Genomic DNA, 18470 nt, shown 5'->3' on the forward strand with positions numbered 1-18470 from the left:
TATACTAATAATAACACCATAATTTTGCTCTTTGGTCTATAATTTCATTAGCAATATATTCAAGTCATTTACCTGTTCATAAACTAATAAAGCACTCCATTCAAACTAAAAGCTTTCTTACATCAACCTGTAAATATAAAAAATAAACAGTAACTTTTATTTTCAGTTATATTAGCTATTTAGTTTTCATTAGCGATTTGCTAACGTTAGCTTCTAAGCTACAACACGCAAACATAAATACAAAGTCATGTAAGTGTAATATTAAATTTGATGATATCATTCCGCTTCAATATCTACCTTAATAAGTTTCATTGTTTAGTCGCCGTCGTTTCTTGGCGGTATCCAGATGAAATGTTAGTGTATTTCACTGTTAGCAGCTAGCTGATGTTTTGTTTTTCCTCAGTAAATTCCAGTCTTGTGCGCGAGCGACCGTTTCCACCCGGCGCTGTTTAAAGGGGACGCGCACTATACTGCTTTACCCATAGACATATAAATAACTAGACGCCTCATTGGCCGCTTTGAGCCGTTGCAGCGATACGTCAACGCGTCCGCCATGTCAGTGAGGGCAAGACTGTCTTAAACAAATGAAGGTAAACGGGGGAGCTGCGGTTTTTACTGAATAAAAACACTATAACGTTCACATTTATCAACCGATTTCAGAGGTTTGTGATCTACGTGCAGTTAAAAAATTTTTTGCCTCCAGTTATTTAGTTAGGTTTGGAAAATTATTAATTGAAAGCTCACATTTGTCTGACTTGTTGATTTCGTTGATTTTTTCGGTTTACAAATCTGTTACTTTAGTATAACTGTAACATATTCATGTAATGTAATTTGAATGTACCTTGGAGATTGAAAATGTTTCTTTTTTGAGACCCCAGGAGTCCAAATTCAGACCCAGAACAATAAAACCCACAGAAGAGGAGTTCAAAAGATTTGATTCAGTTCGGGACTCCGAATCGCGTTTCACGAATCATTTGATCTGGGCTTCGGAGCGAGTTCGCAAGACATTTGATTCAGATCGCGACTCCGAAACGCGTTTCGCGAATCATTTGACTGGCGGAGCGAGTTCGCAAGTCAAGACATATGATTCAGATCGCGACTCCGAATCGCGTATCGCGAATCATTTGATCGGGGCTTCGGAGTTCGCAAGACATTTGATTCAGAACGCGACTCCGAAGCGCGTTTCGCGAATCATTTGATTGGGGCTTCGGAGCGGATTTGCAAAGCATTTGATTCTATCATGTAGGCTACTAGATCAAATTTTATTAAAGAGAAAAGAGGTTTATAGACAAATTTTTGTTGATAGCCTGTTAGTAATCACACAGTCCATAGCATCAGTAACTGTATTATTTAGTAAGGGAAAATTAAAACAAAATAGGATGTTTAAATTTTTATTTATGTAGCAATGGTCATCTTAACCTCTGTGCAGTGTTCAGGGTATTTCAGGACCCAACATTAAATTCTAATTCATCTAAATGACATGACACTTAATGACTTTACCAAAACAGAAATTGGGATGTCTCATTGTATATATTAGTGTAATATAATCACCCAGAATGTTCATATAGTGCTTTTATTTAAAATTGTAATTTTAAATGGTTTCCAGTAAATGGCAGAAATCTACCACTTAAGTACAGCAAATTTTTCATATGACCATGTATTAAAGTTAACAACATATTTATTTTCTTTAAGCATTTAATATAAACATGTAATCCTTTTTTTTTTTTTTACAATTTTATCATTTAAACAAATTCCATATTAATTGTATAGTAAAAACATTAAAGGAAGTGATGTTACAATTTATGATTGTCTAGATATTGGTGTTTTGAATTTCACCTCTTAAAGCACTTTCTTTTATCATTGCAAATATCAGTATTCAACATTTTGGGATTAAAACATCAAAACATTATGCATTTGTAATTGCAGGTTAAATGCATTTATATCTTGCATTAAACAGTGTGTGTAAACATCTGTCGGGGTCTCTAGAGAGCGATGTGTAGAGGATTAAAACTTGAGCCAGAGGTTCTTCACCGCTATGAGGAGACCTTTGACGTTAACGTTCTTCCATCTGGTCTCATCATCCACCCTGATGCTCCACACCTTGGTGCAGATGACAAAGTTGTGGACCCAAATGAAGAACCTCTCTGTGGCCTGGTAGAGGTTAAGTGCCCTGATGTGAAAGAAATCGGAGAGGCATTCCACGTTGAGTTTATTGGGGACCATGCAAAACTGAGAAAGAAACACACAATTGGCATTCCACGGTCAGCTGATGGTTACTGGCTTAGTTAACCTGGTGTGATCTTGTGACAAGTACAAGAGGTGACTTCCATGTGGAGAGGGTATGGAGAGATGATGAGCTGATCACAGAGATCACGGCTAAAGTTGTTGAATTCTACTTTGGCATATACATTAATTTTTTTCTAGGAAGAAAATATTTTTGCTAGGCATGAAGAATTTACCAACAAATGATGTTCCTGTTCTATAGTGAATGTAGTTGTATAGTGTTCTATTACAAGAAAAAACAGTTACCCCAATAAGTCATGCTTCAATTAATTATATTTTATTGTTATTTATGTTATATTGTTGCAACATACCTACCCCAAACTGGAAAGTATTGCAGATCATAAGTAAAAGTAAAGAGTTACATTTTTATAAAACATTTCTGACTTAAATTTTCCCCCTAAAACCGAAGCATTAAATTCAGCAAAAAAAATCACACTGAGAAGTATGTGAAAGATTATATGTATAATGTTTGTTAAAACCCTGGCTGAGAAGGTAACAAAAGCTTAAACTTACTGGAAGATAGCTAAATTTGCTTATCACAAAGCAGACAAGTTACTAGCAGGTGAAGAAAAGCATGGTGTCACTAGCAGGTGAGTAGATGATGCTGATGTCACTAGCAGGTGTGTAGATGATGCTGACGTCACTAGCAGGTGTGTAGATGATGCTGACGTCACTAGCAGGTGTGTAGATGATGCTGACGTCACTAGCAGGTGTGTAGATGATGCTGACGTCACTAGCAGGTGTGTAGATGATGCTGATGTCACTAGCAGGTGTTTTTTCCAGTTCCTTTATTTTTCCCATGCCTCAGCAAGAGCACTTAATTAACATAAAGCGAACAACAATACATGTATTATTTTGTGTTAGACATAACACTTTAATAAAAACAACTCATTAATTTGGAAAGTTACTATCACATGCAATAATATACCAGTTACTAAGAACATCAATTCAAAGTTAAATAACCTACAAACTATTATAAAATAATTTGAATTCTGCTTGTGCAACAGATGTTTGTTCAGCTGCTCGTATTTCCTACATTGTTGTGGATTTTATTGATAACTTTAAATGTCTTTTTTAATTCTGTGTGACTTAAGCCAGAAAGAGAGCAGTATAAAAGGGAGATGGCAAAAGTATAAAAACACCGCTTCACTAACCTGCTCGACTGTTAGCATAACTGCTACCATGTGCTACATTAAATGTATAACGTTACATCTAACAATACAAATAAAACACATTATATACATTATACTATATTTGATTAGTGACTATAGTTGCCGATAAGCTTTTAATATTGTTTTAGTTAACACATTACTCACCTGGGACTGGGTGGCTGTTGCAATCGTGCTCCTGCACCATCTCAACATTTATTGCGCTGCACCACAAACATCCCGTTTTGACGCGTGATTTAACGTCTCCACAACTTTTCCACGCAAATTTGGAGCCCACGGTGCCGAGATCGACTGTACTCCGGTTGGACACGGACCTCATCCTCCGTGAAGTGCTTATAGCACACACTAAACTACCTTTCCTCACAGTCATTGTAGCCTCCTCCTCTAGACAAATTTCAACGCTTTTTTTATAACACAAAGGCACACTATACCTATACACATCTGAATACTTTTGGTCTCCGCCATTTTTCGGCAAGCGAATGAACGCTATAGCGCTTTCACTGGAAAATAACTTCTGGGATTCGGAGCGCAAAACATTTGATTCAGATCAGGTATTTCGAGCGGATTTGCAAAGCATTTGACTCTATCATTTAGGCTACTAAATCAAGTTTTAATAAAGAGAAAAGAGGTTTAGAGACAAATTTTTTAAACAAAATAGGATGAGTTTAAATGTCTTTGTTAATTTTGTGTTACTTAAGCCAGAAAGAGAGCAGAATAAAAGGGAGTTAAAAAAATTGTTAAAACACTGCTTCACTAACCTGATGGACTGTTAGCATAACTGCTACCATGTGCTACGTAAATGTATAATGTATAACATTTGATACATCTAACAATACAAATAAAACATACTATATTTGATTAATGTCTATAGTTGCCGATAAGCTTTTAATATAAGTTATTGTTTTTAATTTAAGTCACCATCTTGACATTTACTGCTCTGCACCACAAACATCCCGTTTTGACGCATGATTTAACGTCTCCCCAACTTGTCCCCGCAAACCTGGAAGGCACAAAACATTTGATTCAGATCGGGACTCCGAGCGCGTTTCGCGAATCATTTGATCGGGGCTTCGGAGTTCCAAACATTTGATTCAGATCGGGACTCCGAATCGCGTTTCGTGAATCATTTGATCAGGACTCCGAAGCGCATTTCGCGAATCATTTGATTGGGGCTTCGGAGTTCGCCAAACATTTGATTCAGATCGGGACTCCGAATCGCGTTTCACGAATCATTTGATCGGGACTCCGAACTTCCGAAGCGCATTTCGCGAATCACTTGATCGGGGCTTCGGAGTTTCCAAAACATTTGATTCAGATCGGGACTCCGAATCGCGTTTCAGGAATCATTTGACTGGGGCTTTAGAGTTCCCCAACATTTGATTCAGATCGGGACTCTGAAGCGCGTTTCGCGAATCATTTGATCGGGGCTTCGGAGTTTCCAAAACATTTGATTCAGATCGGGACTCCGAAGCGCATTTCGCGAATCATTTGAGATCAAGGCCTTTCTAGCTGATTTGGTTTCTACCATGTACTTGTCTAGATCAACTTTTAATAAAGAGAAAAGAGGTTTAGAGACAGATATTTGTTAATAGCCTGTCAGTAATCCCACAGTCCAAAGCATCAGTAACTGTATTAGTACGGGAAAATTAAAACAAAATAGGATGAGTTTAAATTTTTATTTTATTTTTGTAGCAATGGTCATCTTAACCTCTGTGCAGTGTTCAGGGTATTTCAGGACCCAACATTAAATTCTAATTCTAATACTGCATCATGCAAGTGTTTATTTGAGTTGAATATTTCGATATTCATGTAAGGAAACGAAGCCATAATTTGATACGTTTACATTTATTCATTTAGCAAACGCTTTTATCCAAAGCGACTTACAAATGAGGATAAAAAAACAACACAACAAAAAGAGCAACAAAAAGTTTATAAGCGAAAATAAACAAGATGCATGCAAAATGAAGGCAGATATTGTCTGATATGTTAAGAAATAATATAAAATAAAAATGCTAAAAAATGTTGCCAAAATATTTGACTCAAAAAGTCCAGATGATTCAAGCTGTTCGTGACTGTGAGTGTAACAGCATCAGCAGAGATTATTAACCGTAAATGAAAACATTTAAAACTTTGATTCCTCGATTTTAAAAAATAAATAAAAATGTAACAAAACATTACATTACATATGTAGAACTCTACATATGTAGAAGTGATTATCAGTGTCAGACTGTGTGTGTTGTTTTGTCCGGGGCTCGTGGGACAGGCGTACTACTCTGGCTGTGACATCATCATCCTGGGGAGGGACTTTGAGAGGATTCAGATCATGCCAGGAGCCAAACACGGGAACATCCAGGTGGACACACACACACACACACACACACACACACACACACACACACACACACACACACACGGTTCTGGCGTCCAAACAACATCAAGGTCTTTATAAACTGTTACAGCACTTACTCAGAGTGACACATAGCATAGCTTTTAGCCTCATGGTTGCAGTTTGAGGTTTAGAAATTAGTTTTATTATTATTTATTTTTTTAGCCTTTATGTTTATGTCAGTTTTAATAATTTTAGCATTTCAACTTTTTTGTAAAAAGTTACTACTTTAATTTTAGTACTGTTTAAATTTAATTTATAGTGCTTTTTACTTTACAAATCATTGCAAAGCAACTTTACAGAAGATTAAGTTACAATATTTAGTAGTAGCTTACACGATTTATCTATATCATTTTACTTTAGCTTTATTTCAATTACAGAAAACTGTTTTTAGTAGTTTCAGTCTTAGTTAACAACAATGACACATAGTTGGTTGCTTTGGGAATTACTAGTTAGGAATAAAAGTTTAACTGTGCTTATTTTACATATTTATTTTTTTAAATAAAATGTAAAAAATTATATATTTTTTGTACGAGTTTCTGTCTTCTGCTGAATGCTAAAAAGATGATGCTTTAAACACCAAACGGTTGATGGTACCCATTCACTTCCATAGTATTTTTCCTCTATTATAGAAGTCAATGGGTGCCGTCAACTGTTCGCACTCAAAAAAACATCTTCTTTAGTGTTCAGCAGAAAAAAACACACTTGTTCAGGCTGAGGAAGAGTAAACGATCACAGGATATGATTGTTTGATTCCTCTCACACAGACAATACAGTTATATGAGTGTTAATCTAAACTGTGTTTGAATATGAAGCACTTTTTGTGTGTGAAGACATTTGTGAATCAACCAATCAGCTTTCACTCGATTTCAGAGCCGCTAACTAGAATAAGATCATAGCTACTTTTATTTTCAGTATAAATATGGAGTTGAACACAAGGCTTGATGAAATAATACTGTGATAAAGATAAAGCGTATAATCATCGAGGATCCTGAAAACGTATGTTTTAGGAAGATTGTCCAGGGTTTATTTTTTACTCCTTTCTTTTACCCACCAACGCTTGACTCGGACACAAACACGAGAGATTTTAATTTGTGTCCGAGTCGAATGGTGGCGTCATGGTGTTCTTCTTCACCGCAGAGAAAGATGCTCTTGCTCTTGTTTTCCAGCTCAAATATCTGAACATCCTTAAATCGAGAAGCATTTACTGAAATATAAATGAGTTAATATTTAAAACAAGAACAAATATCTGTCAGCGGCTAAGAAAAACAATAGTTTTCATCTTTGGCAGAATTTTTTTCCCCCGTTTTAAGAATTAACCAATAAAAATCTAAAAATGAATATATTGAGTAGATAATAATAATTAATATCTTAGGTCATTATGCATCTCCTGCAAATGTCTTGGTTTCACGATGTTCATATATTAGCACTGGAATACGGACTGTAATAATTTTTTCTTCCCCAGATTATTGGTGATGTGAGGAAGCAGTGAGGAATCCGCTGTATAGTGATCATGCTCTCTGCCCTTAACCTCTCAAATCTGAAAATATACGCCAATGAATCTAATTTTATATCAAGTATGAAGAGATCTGTAATATACTTGACTGTATGTAATGAGAAAATAAATTACTTAATGCAACATCCATTATTTCTTTGCTGGGTTTAAGTTTTTTTTTTATGAATGATTATGTCATCTTTTATTATAAACATGAGTGCAGTATTAGCATTTGTATCAACATTACTAGAAATGTCTGAATGAATCAGAATCAAACGTTTAAGTGATTAATGCAGAGATTTTCTTCCTTAGTATTTCTGTCTTGTTTTCTGGTATAAATAATGCTTTCAAACGATTAATCGCTTTAGAATATGAGCCGGGTCATTCTGTCGATTCATTCAGGGCTGCTCTGGGTTTAGTGCAAACACAACATTAGTCTAGGGAGGTATAGTCTTGTCTCTTGGAAATGCAGAGAACAGCTTTCCTTAAGGCTGTCCTTGTCCTGTTTGCAAATGGCTAAAAGGGAAGAAAAAAAGAATACATAGAATAAGTTCACAGTTTGTTCATTGTTTGTTCATGTTCGTTAATGAATTAACTAACATTAACTAAAGGACTAGTATTCTAAAGTGTTACCACTTAATCTTTGTAAATAAGTAACGGAAGTGAAATTAAAGAGAGAAGCTTGAGCTCCATCATTAATCTAGACAGTCAACGTGCTCACTCTGTATATTGTGCTCATAACACCATTTAGTTTATTATATAAATGGCAATATAAGTTAAAACGTAATAAGAATTCATTTATTCTTATAAAGTCTCAGCTTTCACTGCTAACTACGTTAGCGATATCGCTAGCTATTTATTAATAGTCTGACACTGGTGGTTAATTAAGCTGTCAACATAATGTTAAAAATGACAAAAAAAACATCGATAAAGAACAGCTGAGTCTTACCTGTGAAAGATAACACCCCGAGATCTGTTTTTATTATCGTGAGACGGTTTGTAGGTGTCCAATTTGTCGATGATGAGTCAGGTACGTTTTCTTCTGTCCTGATGTGAGAGTTATGAGAGTTGCCCGCTCCAATATGGCGGCGACGTTGACGTGCCGTCGAGTGGCCAATGTATTTATCTCTCTATATAGTCTATATGTATGTCTATTTTTGACACAAATAATAAAAATGAGTCTGTGAGTGACTGATGTACAGTGTGTTCAATGGACTGTATTGTTGTTTCACAAATGTGTCTTTTCAGAGAGGAAGAAGTAAAAACCGTTCAGAAGACAAGAAACTGCATACAACCAGTTTTGAAAGTTGTGAGTTTTAGCTCAAATGAAGATATAAAGGATCTAGGGGCTTTATACAGTGCGTTCCATTGTAAAAAACCATAAAACATTCCTTCACAGCCTCCTTTATCCTCGTTAAATTCAATGTGGCGTCTAACCTGAGGAAAAAGGTCTTAAGTTAAAAATTAACTTAAGTTATAAAAGCATTCTGAGTGTTGACATAACGTTCAAAACATCAAATTTTTAACCCTTTATGGTACAGAGTTAATTTCTACTTATATGCTTATTATTCTTAAAAAAATGTAATATATTTCACTATGGGAATAAAAAAAGGCCTTAAGGTAGACAGTGATGTGCTGTTTTTAATTCACATGACATTTGAATGTCAGTCCAAAACTCGTTAAAATATTGCTTTACTCAATAAAGAAGTAACTGATTATTTAACTAAGTTAATTTTTATGTAAAGTAATGCGCTATGTTACTTTTGCATAACTTTTTCATCTTGGCAGGGCTTGCTTGTTTTTTTTTATATAAAAAAGTAATATTTTTTGGTAAACATAAAATTCCTTTCACACTAAAAACTAAATGAATAAGTCTCAGACTGAAGAGAAAGTAAATTTACATCTGCACAATATATAAAACAAAAGAAAAAGTTCAACACAATTCAGCAAATAAAAAAGAAGCACAAATGTTTATCTAGAGTAATTGTTCCTTATATAAATATGGTTGAAATTTATCATTTAAGGTCAGCACTACCCTTACAAAAAAATAACCATGGTTTTTTTATAGTAAAACTGTAGTAACCCATGGTTTTTTGGCGTATTGACTGCCATTTGTAAAACCACAGATTTACTACAAATACCGTGGTTAAACTATGGTTAATATAGCAAAACCATGGTTAGTTTGTGGTTACCATGGTTTAACTACAGTAACCATGGTTTTTTGGTTTTATTTGTAGTAAAACCATGGTTAATTTTCGTAAGGGATAAAGACGTTTTTAATAAAGTGGGATTTAATACATAAAGGATATTTGTTTTATTTAACATTTAATAACTGCATTACATTCTGAGTTACATTTTGCTATTTTTATTCATTTTAAGGAATACTTGAACTATTTTTTTTTCGAGTGAGATTAACGTTCACTTTTATTCAAGAACTACAGCGACATCTAACTCCTGAACATGGGGACAGAAGAGCTGTCAATCAATAAATGGGGAAACTGGTGTTATTTATTTGAAAAAGTAACTCAGATACTTTCTTGTAAATTAAAAAGTAATGTGTTACTTTACTAGTTACTTGAAAAAAAGTAATCTGATTATGTAACTCAAGTTACTTGTCATGTGTTACCCCAACACTGTTTATTTCTTCTTTTCAGAAGATGAAAACAGCAATATTTTATGGAAAGGCCAATAGAAAGTTAGCTCTTCCATGTGATGAGAGCGAGCATGAGTTTGCCTTCAGTGAAGGTTAAATGATAGGGATCTACTTATTTTCTGTTTGCATGAATTCAGAGTATATAAATCTATCAATTTCTAAAAGAAATGTGCATTTTAATAAAAAAGAAAACTGCTTCCCTAAGTACCATGCCAAACATCCTTTTTTTGTTTGTATTTGTATGACTGAAGCTATTTCATGTAATAATAACTTAACTGAAAAAATGGTAAGAACATAAATTGTTTATGTGAATGGTTCAAAAAATATTAAAAGGGAATTCCAGCTAATAATGTTCCCTTTAGGAAAACATTAACTCTGGATGGTTTCTGAAATATCTAGTTTTTAAATAGTTTTAAAGCCATTGTGTTTCTTTGTTATGTGAATATTAAGCCAACATTTATTTTCATCATTCTGCAAACATTGTAAGAGTGTTACTTTTGAATGTTCTCTATACATCCTGAAACAAGTAACATTAATATATGTATATATATATATATATATATATATATATATATATATATATATATATATATTTTTTTTTTTTTTATAAAAAGAAATGCTCTTTTTATAAATGTTTTTGTGCTAACATTTTGAGAAGATTATTAAAAACATTTAAATCTTCATACAAACATTTTATTAATGTTATCTAGAAAAAACATTTGCTCATAATATCCATACAATTAGCCAAAAATATATAGCTGGGATAATATTACAATTTTTTTAGATTAAGACCTTAAGATTATTCTGTTAGTGAAAGAGTTTCTATTCATAGTTAATTATTGCCATGAGAAGGTGAGGCGGACCATAAAAGTGTGTTTAAAAAAAAGTGTGTGCTTAACAGAATGACCTAGCAAACGAAGGGTGTAGTAACATTATTACTGATCATATGAAGTACAAGTAACTAATACTTTTCAAACTAACCTTCTTCAATTTCAGCTCAGGAAATTGTTTTGTTTTCACCTGAATAATACTACATCCTGGTTTTAAACAACATATTCATCCGCTATATGCTACATTAGTTCCCCAACTTTCTGAATAAAAACTGCTTTCCGTGAGTCAACTGAAACTCATTGTCTCTTTGAATTTCAAGTTTTATCAAAAGATGTTTGGAAATGAATAACACTGACAGCACATGAAGAGAAAACTCTTGTTTACTCAGAAACCACAGCCTTTTATTTTTCCCATATTATATATAAACCTTTATGGCAGATTGAAGCTGGCATGATGAACACCACCCACAACATGACACTCCCCATATCCACCCTCTGGTTTGATTATAAATGACAACTTCATAGTGGAGAGGAACCACAAACTCTTCCTGAAGTGATTCACATCTGTGAGTTATTCAAAATATATCTTATTTAATATCGTCCTTATTCCCAGTTGGCATTATTATTACTTTACTTTAAGAATAACTTCAGTGTTTAAGTATTAATATTATTCTATTATGTACACCAATGTATTATTCTTAAAAATATACCTGTCCATGATAAAGATCATGGAAATGATGTCACCTGGGAGTCTGCGCACATTCGTCACCAGAAGATGAAAGAAGTTTCTCGTGAATTATGACCACAGATTTAACAACGTTTGACAACCTGTTTATCTCCCTCTTTTTTATTATTATTGTTTTATCTCCCTCTTCAGGTAAAGTCTTCAAGTCTCTGCTGACGTCACACGCAGGGATAGGCTGCGTCACGTGGTACAACTTTCCAAACCGGTGTGTTTTCAGAAAAAAACTAAATGCGGAGAAACAAAAAGCTGGAAAAGGTAAGACGAAATCATCCTTAAAGTATATTATATAATTTGAATGAATACCAAGCCGCATTTTCAAGGATGTGATAGCTGTTGTTTTATTAGAAAGACATCTGTCTGTCTGTCTGTCAGTGCTGTTATTGTCATGTCGTTTAGTTGCAGTTTACTAAGCGTTCTTATGTTTTATATTTTAAACAAGCCTTAGATAAAGCAGATATCTTAGTTTTGGATGTAGATCTACGCACTATTTAGGATAAATGTCAATCATTTAAACTTCGTTGACCTGTTGATTCCGCAGTGTTTTTCTTAAGCGCGCGTTCACGCGGTGCAACATTGTTTCAGTTTAGCATGGAATGTATCGATTTAAATGACGAGAACGTTTTATATTATTCTTTACTGGTAATTACTTACATTGTTGAATTGCTGCCAGCAACACTCAAAAAAAAAAAAAAAACATTAGCATGTACTATGGTATTTATATCTCATACCATGGTCAAGAAGCATGGTATAACTTTGGTACCTTTTAGCACTTTTTAAAACGTAGATACTCATAGATACAGACATTTTTGGCTTTTCGTGAATGTGTTGAATTCCTTTATTAATATATAACTTTAACATTTTTGTTATTGTCTTTCAGGCCTTTGGTTTCATATGTATCATTCGAGGTTTTACCGACTGAACTCAATGTAAGTCTTGCACAGTGCCTGCATGTGAAAGTATTCCTTGTTCTTTCTCATTTGTAATACTTTTCTCTTGTTGTTTCATTAGGGAAACCATGCTTAAGGAAGAACGCAACATGGAGAATGTTGTTTTTCTTTATTTGATGCTGTTGACACAGCGTTAGTAGTCTGTGATTACCCAATCAGGCGTCTAGTTCTTGAACAGGCATGTTTATTTCTGTCTCTGTGGTTGTCTTGATTCTGTCTGCGTTGTAAATGTATGGGTTGCAGTCGTATGTGCTGTGGGTTTAGAGTTAACACTCTTGCTAGTGGATGTCGGGGTACGGTTAAAGTTGAACCGCCTGACCTCAGAAGCACCTGTGTCCGGGAACTTATATTCTACATAGATCAATATAGACATGTATCACACATCTTTATAATACTTGTTTAATCGTAGTATTAAGTGGTAGAATATATTTTTTTAATAAATTGTCCCACAAAGTAGTTCTATTTCTAGTTTCTGAATCTACTTTATTACTTAAATATTGTTTACACATACTCTATATATAATTCCATTTAGCAAGTTCATTTATTCATCATTTAAGACACTGTTGCTTCCAAGTGGTTGGTTTCTTGTACATCTTCCTGGTATCTTTAATGGTGATTGTGTTGATAGCGTCTTGTCTGCTTTGGAAAAGGGTTTTTTGCTTAATTTCTTCATTCTTTTGCTTATTCTTGCACTCTTTTCACTTGTATGCAGGTGTTTCCAGCTCCATAAGTGGATGAAATCATCAAGATTTATTTTAGTGAAAAACAATATACTAGCAGACAATTTTGCGTACTTTGCTAGAGTTTCTATCATATCTACGTGTTCTAGCACACAATATCTGCTCTACAATAGCAGTTCTCAACTGGTTTTCTTCAGGGCATAGATTCTACATTGCATGTTAACTGATGAACTGTGCAAAACTGTGCAATAGTTGATATACAAGTACGTAAAAATGTATTTAATATCAAACAATGCTTGACAGGATGCACTGACTTCCTTTGACGTCAACAACAAAGGTTTTGGGAATCAGAAAAACTTCTCCTATTTAAAAGTTGATAAAACTACTTATTTGTTTTCTTAACTTTTCAAAACAGACTAAAATAACTGTTGAGAAGGTTTGACAAAAAAAAAAGACAAATAATAAAACAAATCTCAAACTTTAGAAGTAAAGTGCATTGCTCAATCTACAATCTATGCTTATTTATAATCATTTGTATTGTTCAGAACAGACATATGAACGATTTGTGCTTCACAAACTACCAGTTGAGAACCACTACTCTACAAGAACTAAAGCCAGTTTACTAAGCCATTTTTCTTCATGTTCCTTTTGCGATAATTGCATATTCCTGGAGTAGACACTTCGTCATTGTCTATAATAGTAGTTTTCAACTGGTTTTGCTTCAGGACCAATACTAAACCAAAACCGCACCATCATTTGTATAGAAGTAAGCAAAAATTTATTTAATATTAAACAGTGTTTGCACTTCCTTTGACATCAACAACAAAAGTTATTATGGGAATCTGGAATTTTGGGTCACGAACCACCAGTTGAAAACCACTAATCTACAAGAACTAAACCCAGTTTTCAAGATCTTCTCTGAAGCCTTTTCACTTCATGTTCCTCTAGGGATAATTTATATATTCTAGAGGAGACTCCATTCTTCGTGTCCAAACATGCCCCACTACAACGATGTACGCACAGACTCGCTTCCGAGTCTTCACGAATTGACCGATCACAGGACATCTGACTCTTTATGCTCCGAACCACCTCCCCTTCCGGACCTACCACCGATAGACCCAGAGAATGCCCCCGTCGGAAGCAAGGACAACGGGGACTCTGCCCTCGACATCAAACCCGTCCACCGTTTCTTCCCAGACACATGGAAGAACTTCTTCAGGTCCAGCAGCGGAAGCAGCAAGCTGAAGTCAATGTTGGGCTCGAGCAGCAAGAACACGACCACTGACGGCGTTCCTTGTTCTCCGCCGCCATCACCATCTGTTCCCGGTTCCTACCGCGACCAGTACGGCGGATCCGGAGGCAGTTATAACTCCCGTAAAGAACGCGAGGCAATGCTGTTGGAGTCCATTGATGGGCATACTGTGCACACAGCTTTGACATACAGCGAAAAAGTTGAGGAATACAACCAGCGCTACGCCTACATGAAGTCTTGGGCTGGACTTTTACGTATTCTTGGTTGCGTCGAGCTGCTTCTTGGAGCAGCGATTTTTGCATGCGTTTGTGCTTACATTCATAAAGACAATGAGTGGTATAACATTTTCGGATACTCGCAGCCTGGTGGGTTTTACAGTGGAGGTTACAGCGGCTCTTACGGAGGAGGCGCTTACGGTAATGCCAACTACACCGGACCCAAGACGCCGTTCATCCTAGTGGTGGCAGGATTGGCGTGGATAGTGACCATAATCATTCTTGTCCTGGGAATGACCATGTACTATCGAACTATCCTTCTAGACTCAAGTTGGTGGCCTTTAACGGAGTTCTTCATAAACCTGACTCTTGCAGTCCTGTTTTTGGCAGCGGGTTGTGTGTACGTGAATGACACTACTCGAGGTGGACTCTGCTCCTATCAGGCCTTCAATAACGGCATCAATGGTGCTTTCTGTCGCACTGATGCTGGGCAGACCGCTGCTATCATTTTCCTGTTCTTCATCATGATCGTGTACTTGGTCGGAGCCATTGTGTGTCTGAAATTGTGGCGTCACGAGGTGGCTCGGCGACTTCGAGAACAAAACGGACAGGAGGTGAGATTGTCTATTTCTGTTGCATACTATATTCTAAACCAGTGTTATTATAGTATCAGTATGCTATAATAGTTTTTTGTTATATTAATAAAACAATAATTGATTCACCTCCACTTTTGTGTTATAGATGCAGCCAAAAGATTCTCCTGTTGCTGATCACTTGGCAAGTATTTTCTATTTTCTGTCTGTTCTCATGTTTACCCAGGATGCATTGCCATCTGCTTTATGATGTGTTGCATGTAGTCTTTCACAGCATACTGGAAACCGATTTTGCTAATATAACAAAATATAATTAATTTAATGCAATTAAATCTGAATAAATAAGTTTTCCATTGATGTATGGTTTGTTAGGATAGGACAATATTTGCCCGAGATACAACTATTTGAGGGTGCAAAAAAAAAATTGTATTGTATTGTGAAAATCGCCTTTTAAACTTGTCCAAATTAATTCCTTAGCAAAGCATATTACCGATCAAAAATGAAGTTTTGATATATTTATGGTAGGAAATTTACAAAATATCTTCATGGAACATGATCTTTACTTAATATACTAATTATTTTTGGCAATTGCTACAAATATACCCCAGAGACTCACAAATGAACACAGCAAGAATTTTAAAGCCTAAATACAATCGCCAGAAGTAAACAGCTAAACGGGCTTAAAATAAATTCGAACACAATCAAATGACTTTTAGTCTTTATTTAAAAACATTTTCTCTGAAAGTTTGAGTTTCAATAGCTTGCAAAAGTGTAATTATATCTGTAAAATCAAACTAGTGAGTAGATGAGTTTACCTGTTTAGCTTGTAGCTGTTTAATATCAAGACCACCTTTTAGACACTTGTTAGCAACCGCCTTTCTCAAGACTAGTAAAAAAAATCGCAAGGGGTATTACTGATGTTTTTTTTTTTTTTATAAAATGTGAAAATATGTTGTTAACCGCAGACTTAAATCCAGACGTTCAACCAAAAAGCCATTGACTTCAAGACGATGGAACCAGAAGTGCTAAAATGCAACTAATTTATGGGTTTCCGCCCGTAAAAATTAACTATCCGTGCAGCACTCTATTAATAACCATAACTAAGGTGGGCGGGGCTTAGCAAAGGGTCAGTGTGTGATTAAGTCGGAGGATATTCCTGGCAATTTTGCATCATCTTCTTTGCTGTAATAGGTTGTTGATGGTTCAAGGGAGCCGATGCCAGTCTCAGCATTGGTACAGCACACTGCCACCCCAGCCGTCACAAAGCCCAAATTTGTGAAAGGCCATATTCCAGCTGGACACGCTCCAAAACCTGTGATCATGCCGGACTACATCGCGTGAGTATTCACTTAAAACAGAACTCACAAGAGAGTGTTTTATAACCTTGAAATGCTTTTGCTCTGTGATTAAGCTGTTCCTTGTGTTTTGTGTTTCCCTGCAGTAAATATCCAGCCATCGGAACGGATGAGCAGCGGGATCAGTATAAAGCCGTGTTTAATGACCAGTATTCTGAGTATAAAGAGCTGCATGCAGAAGTTCAAGCGATATTGAAGAAGTTTGATGAAATGGATGTGATGATGCAGAAATTACCACAAAACCCAACCAGCCACACAGTCAGTTGAAAATTACTTTACATGTGCATGTGAATGCTCATCTATAAAACAAATATCAAGCACAAATCAAGAAGAAGTCTATGTGTGTGTTTTTATTTGAAAATCTGATTTTTTATTTTATTTTTTTTTCCCTGTTGGATGTTAGAACAACATTTAACAAATGTTTTTAGGCTTCAGCTTTATAAATTATGAATTTGCTGTTTTATAAGATACTGCAATGCCACAGGTCTTGATGCGTTTTATTTGTACTTTGTTTTTTTAAGCAAAGGATTTTACCCTTTATTTTTGTTATGTAATAAAAAAATTAAATTCCGATATATAGTTGTCTAATAAACCCGGCATTGCATATTATGAATATTGTTGGCTCTTTTACACAATGCTTTTGTTCCTCTTTTAAAGCTGCTTTGGATAAAAGTGTCTGCTAAATGCAGAAATGTGAATCATGAATTTCAGAAGAAGAATTCTAGTCTACTAAAAAAAAATCTCTCATTTTTGATCATAGGAGCGTGATCACATCAACAAAATCCGGCAGGAATATCAGAGGAAGAAGATGGTGAGTTATTGGCATACACTGCCTTTATTTAATCATTTAAAAAAAAATCCTTATGACATTTTTTAAATATTAGTGGAAAGATGAGGAAATAGTCGTTTTTGGATGAACTATCCCTTTAAAAACTAGTTTTTTCTGTTTGGTTATAAAATGCAGTATAACCCATGTTTGTGGCCATTGAGAGGAGATTTAGTTCTCACTCTTCGTGGTCTTATTTATGTCTATGACGGTGTTTTGTCCCTAGGACCCTTCATTTCTGGAGAAGAAGGAAAGATGCGAGTACCTGAAGAACAAACTTGCGCACATCAAACAAAGGATTCACGAGTTCGACAAAGTCATGGGCTGGAACGATGGTTACGGCTGAAACAGGCAGCACTAGATTCAGTCATGCCATGACGGTCCTTCATTTTTAGCTGGGACATCATATTACACTGAACATGTGACCACTGTATCTGCAGAGCCATGCTAGTCTGGATTTATGTTACTAACAGTAATCCAATGAGGGATCGATAACTTGCATGCTCTTAATGTGCACGCTCTTGACTGAAAATATTTTCTTTTTCATTTTGTATTTCTCAATGCTGACTAAAAGTGCATGAATGTTTAAAGAGATACTCTGTGCACAGTTTGTGCATGAATACAGAACTGCTGTTTTTTTAATCAGTTCATTCATTTGTTTTTCTGTGTTGAAGTTCTATTTGATCTGAACAACAGCCTTGTCCTTATATATTCAGTGTTGTACATGCATTTTGATGTGTTGAATAGGTGATTTATATGCAAATAATGTAAAGAGTGGAAAGGTGAAGCATTTCATGCAGATTTGTTGTAACTGAAATAATCGTTGAATAAAAAGTCCGGTCAGGAAACACTTCAGACACAACGGAGCATGATTATCTTTCTTTCCCCTCTATGGCTGATTTGCAGCATAGACATAAAAAGCTTAAGAATTGCCTTATTCCCTAGACACTTTCACTACTTCTATTTTATAGAAAACATTTAGTTGTCCATTTCTATCAACTCCCCATTTCTGGCACAAACTGCAGAAGCCGTTTAAAAGTG

General features: G+C 35.3%; 2 protein-coding genes and 3 long non-coding RNA genes across 8 annotated transcripts in view; 2 read left to right on the forward strand and 3 right to left on the reverse strand.

Annotated features, from left to right (window-relative positions):
* Positions 1-471, reverse strand: part of LOC128020845 (zinc finger FYVE domain-containing protein 16) — a 29234-nt gene extending 28763 nt beyond the window's left edge. For all 3 annotated transcript variants that reach the window (XM_052607602.1, XM_052607601.1, XM_052607600.1), the window contains exon 1: positions 298-471. The gene's annotated coding sequence lies outside the window, so the exon portion shown is untranslated. The remainder of the gene's footprint in view (positions 1-297) is intronic.
* A 923-nt stretch (positions 472-1394) lies between these two features.
* On the reverse strand, positions 1395-3748 carry LOC128020850 (uncharacterized). The gene is made up of 3 exons (XR_008185412.1): positions 3600-3748; positions 2797-3099; positions 1395-2229 (listed from the first exon to the last, which is right to left on the reverse strand). It is a non-coding gene; the product is annotated as an uncharacterized LOC128020850 (long non-coding RNA).
* A 113-nt stretch (positions 3749-3861) lies between these two features.
* Positions 3862-7432, forward strand: LOC128020852 (uncharacterized). The gene is made up of 3 exons (XR_008185414.1): positions 3862-4003; positions 5716-5805; positions 7304-7432. It is a non-coding gene; the product is annotated as an uncharacterized LOC128020852 (long non-coding RNA).
* On the reverse strand, positions 6352-8641 carry LOC128020851 (uncharacterized). Its single transcript, XR_008185413.1, has 2 exons — positions 8283-8641; positions 6352-7849 (listed from the first exon to the last, which is right to left on the reverse strand). It is a non-coding gene; the product is annotated as an uncharacterized LOC128020851 (long non-coding RNA).
* Positions 8642-11264: 2623 nt separating this feature from the next.
* LOC128020853 (MARVEL domain-containing protein 2-like) lies at positions 11265-18291 on the forward strand. 2 transcript variants are annotated; one of them, XM_052607609.1, is made up of 10 exons: positions 11266-11382; positions 11694-11816; positions 12439-12487; positions 12570-12686; positions 14137-15269; positions 15397-15432; positions 16440-16585; positions 16690-16861; positions 17364-17414; positions 17656-18291. In XM_052607609.1, the coding sequence occupies exons 5-10, from the start codon at positions 14184-14186 to the stop codon at positions 17773-17775; spliced, it is 1611 nt and encodes a 536-aa protein (XP_052463569.1). In that variant the 5' UTR covers positions 11266-11382; positions 11694-11816; positions 12439-12487; positions 12570-12686; positions 14137-14183; the 3' UTR covers positions 17776-18291. The 2 variants fall into 2 exon arrangements, with proteins under 2 accessions (XP_052463570.1, XP_052463569.1); XM_052607610.1 differs by lacking the exon at positions 12570-12686 and having other exon boundaries at positions 11265-11382.
* Positions 18292-18470: the final 179 nt, after the last annotated feature.

The sequence above is a fragment of the Carassius gibelio genome, chromosome A10 (genome assembly GCF_023724105.1).
Source record: "Carassius gibelio isolate Cgi1373 ecotype wild population from Czech Republic chromosome A10, carGib1.2-hapl.c, whole genome shotgun sequence".
Lineage (NCBI taxonomy): Eukaryota > Metazoa > Chordata > Actinopteri > Cypriniformes > Cyprinidae > Carassius > Carassius gibelio.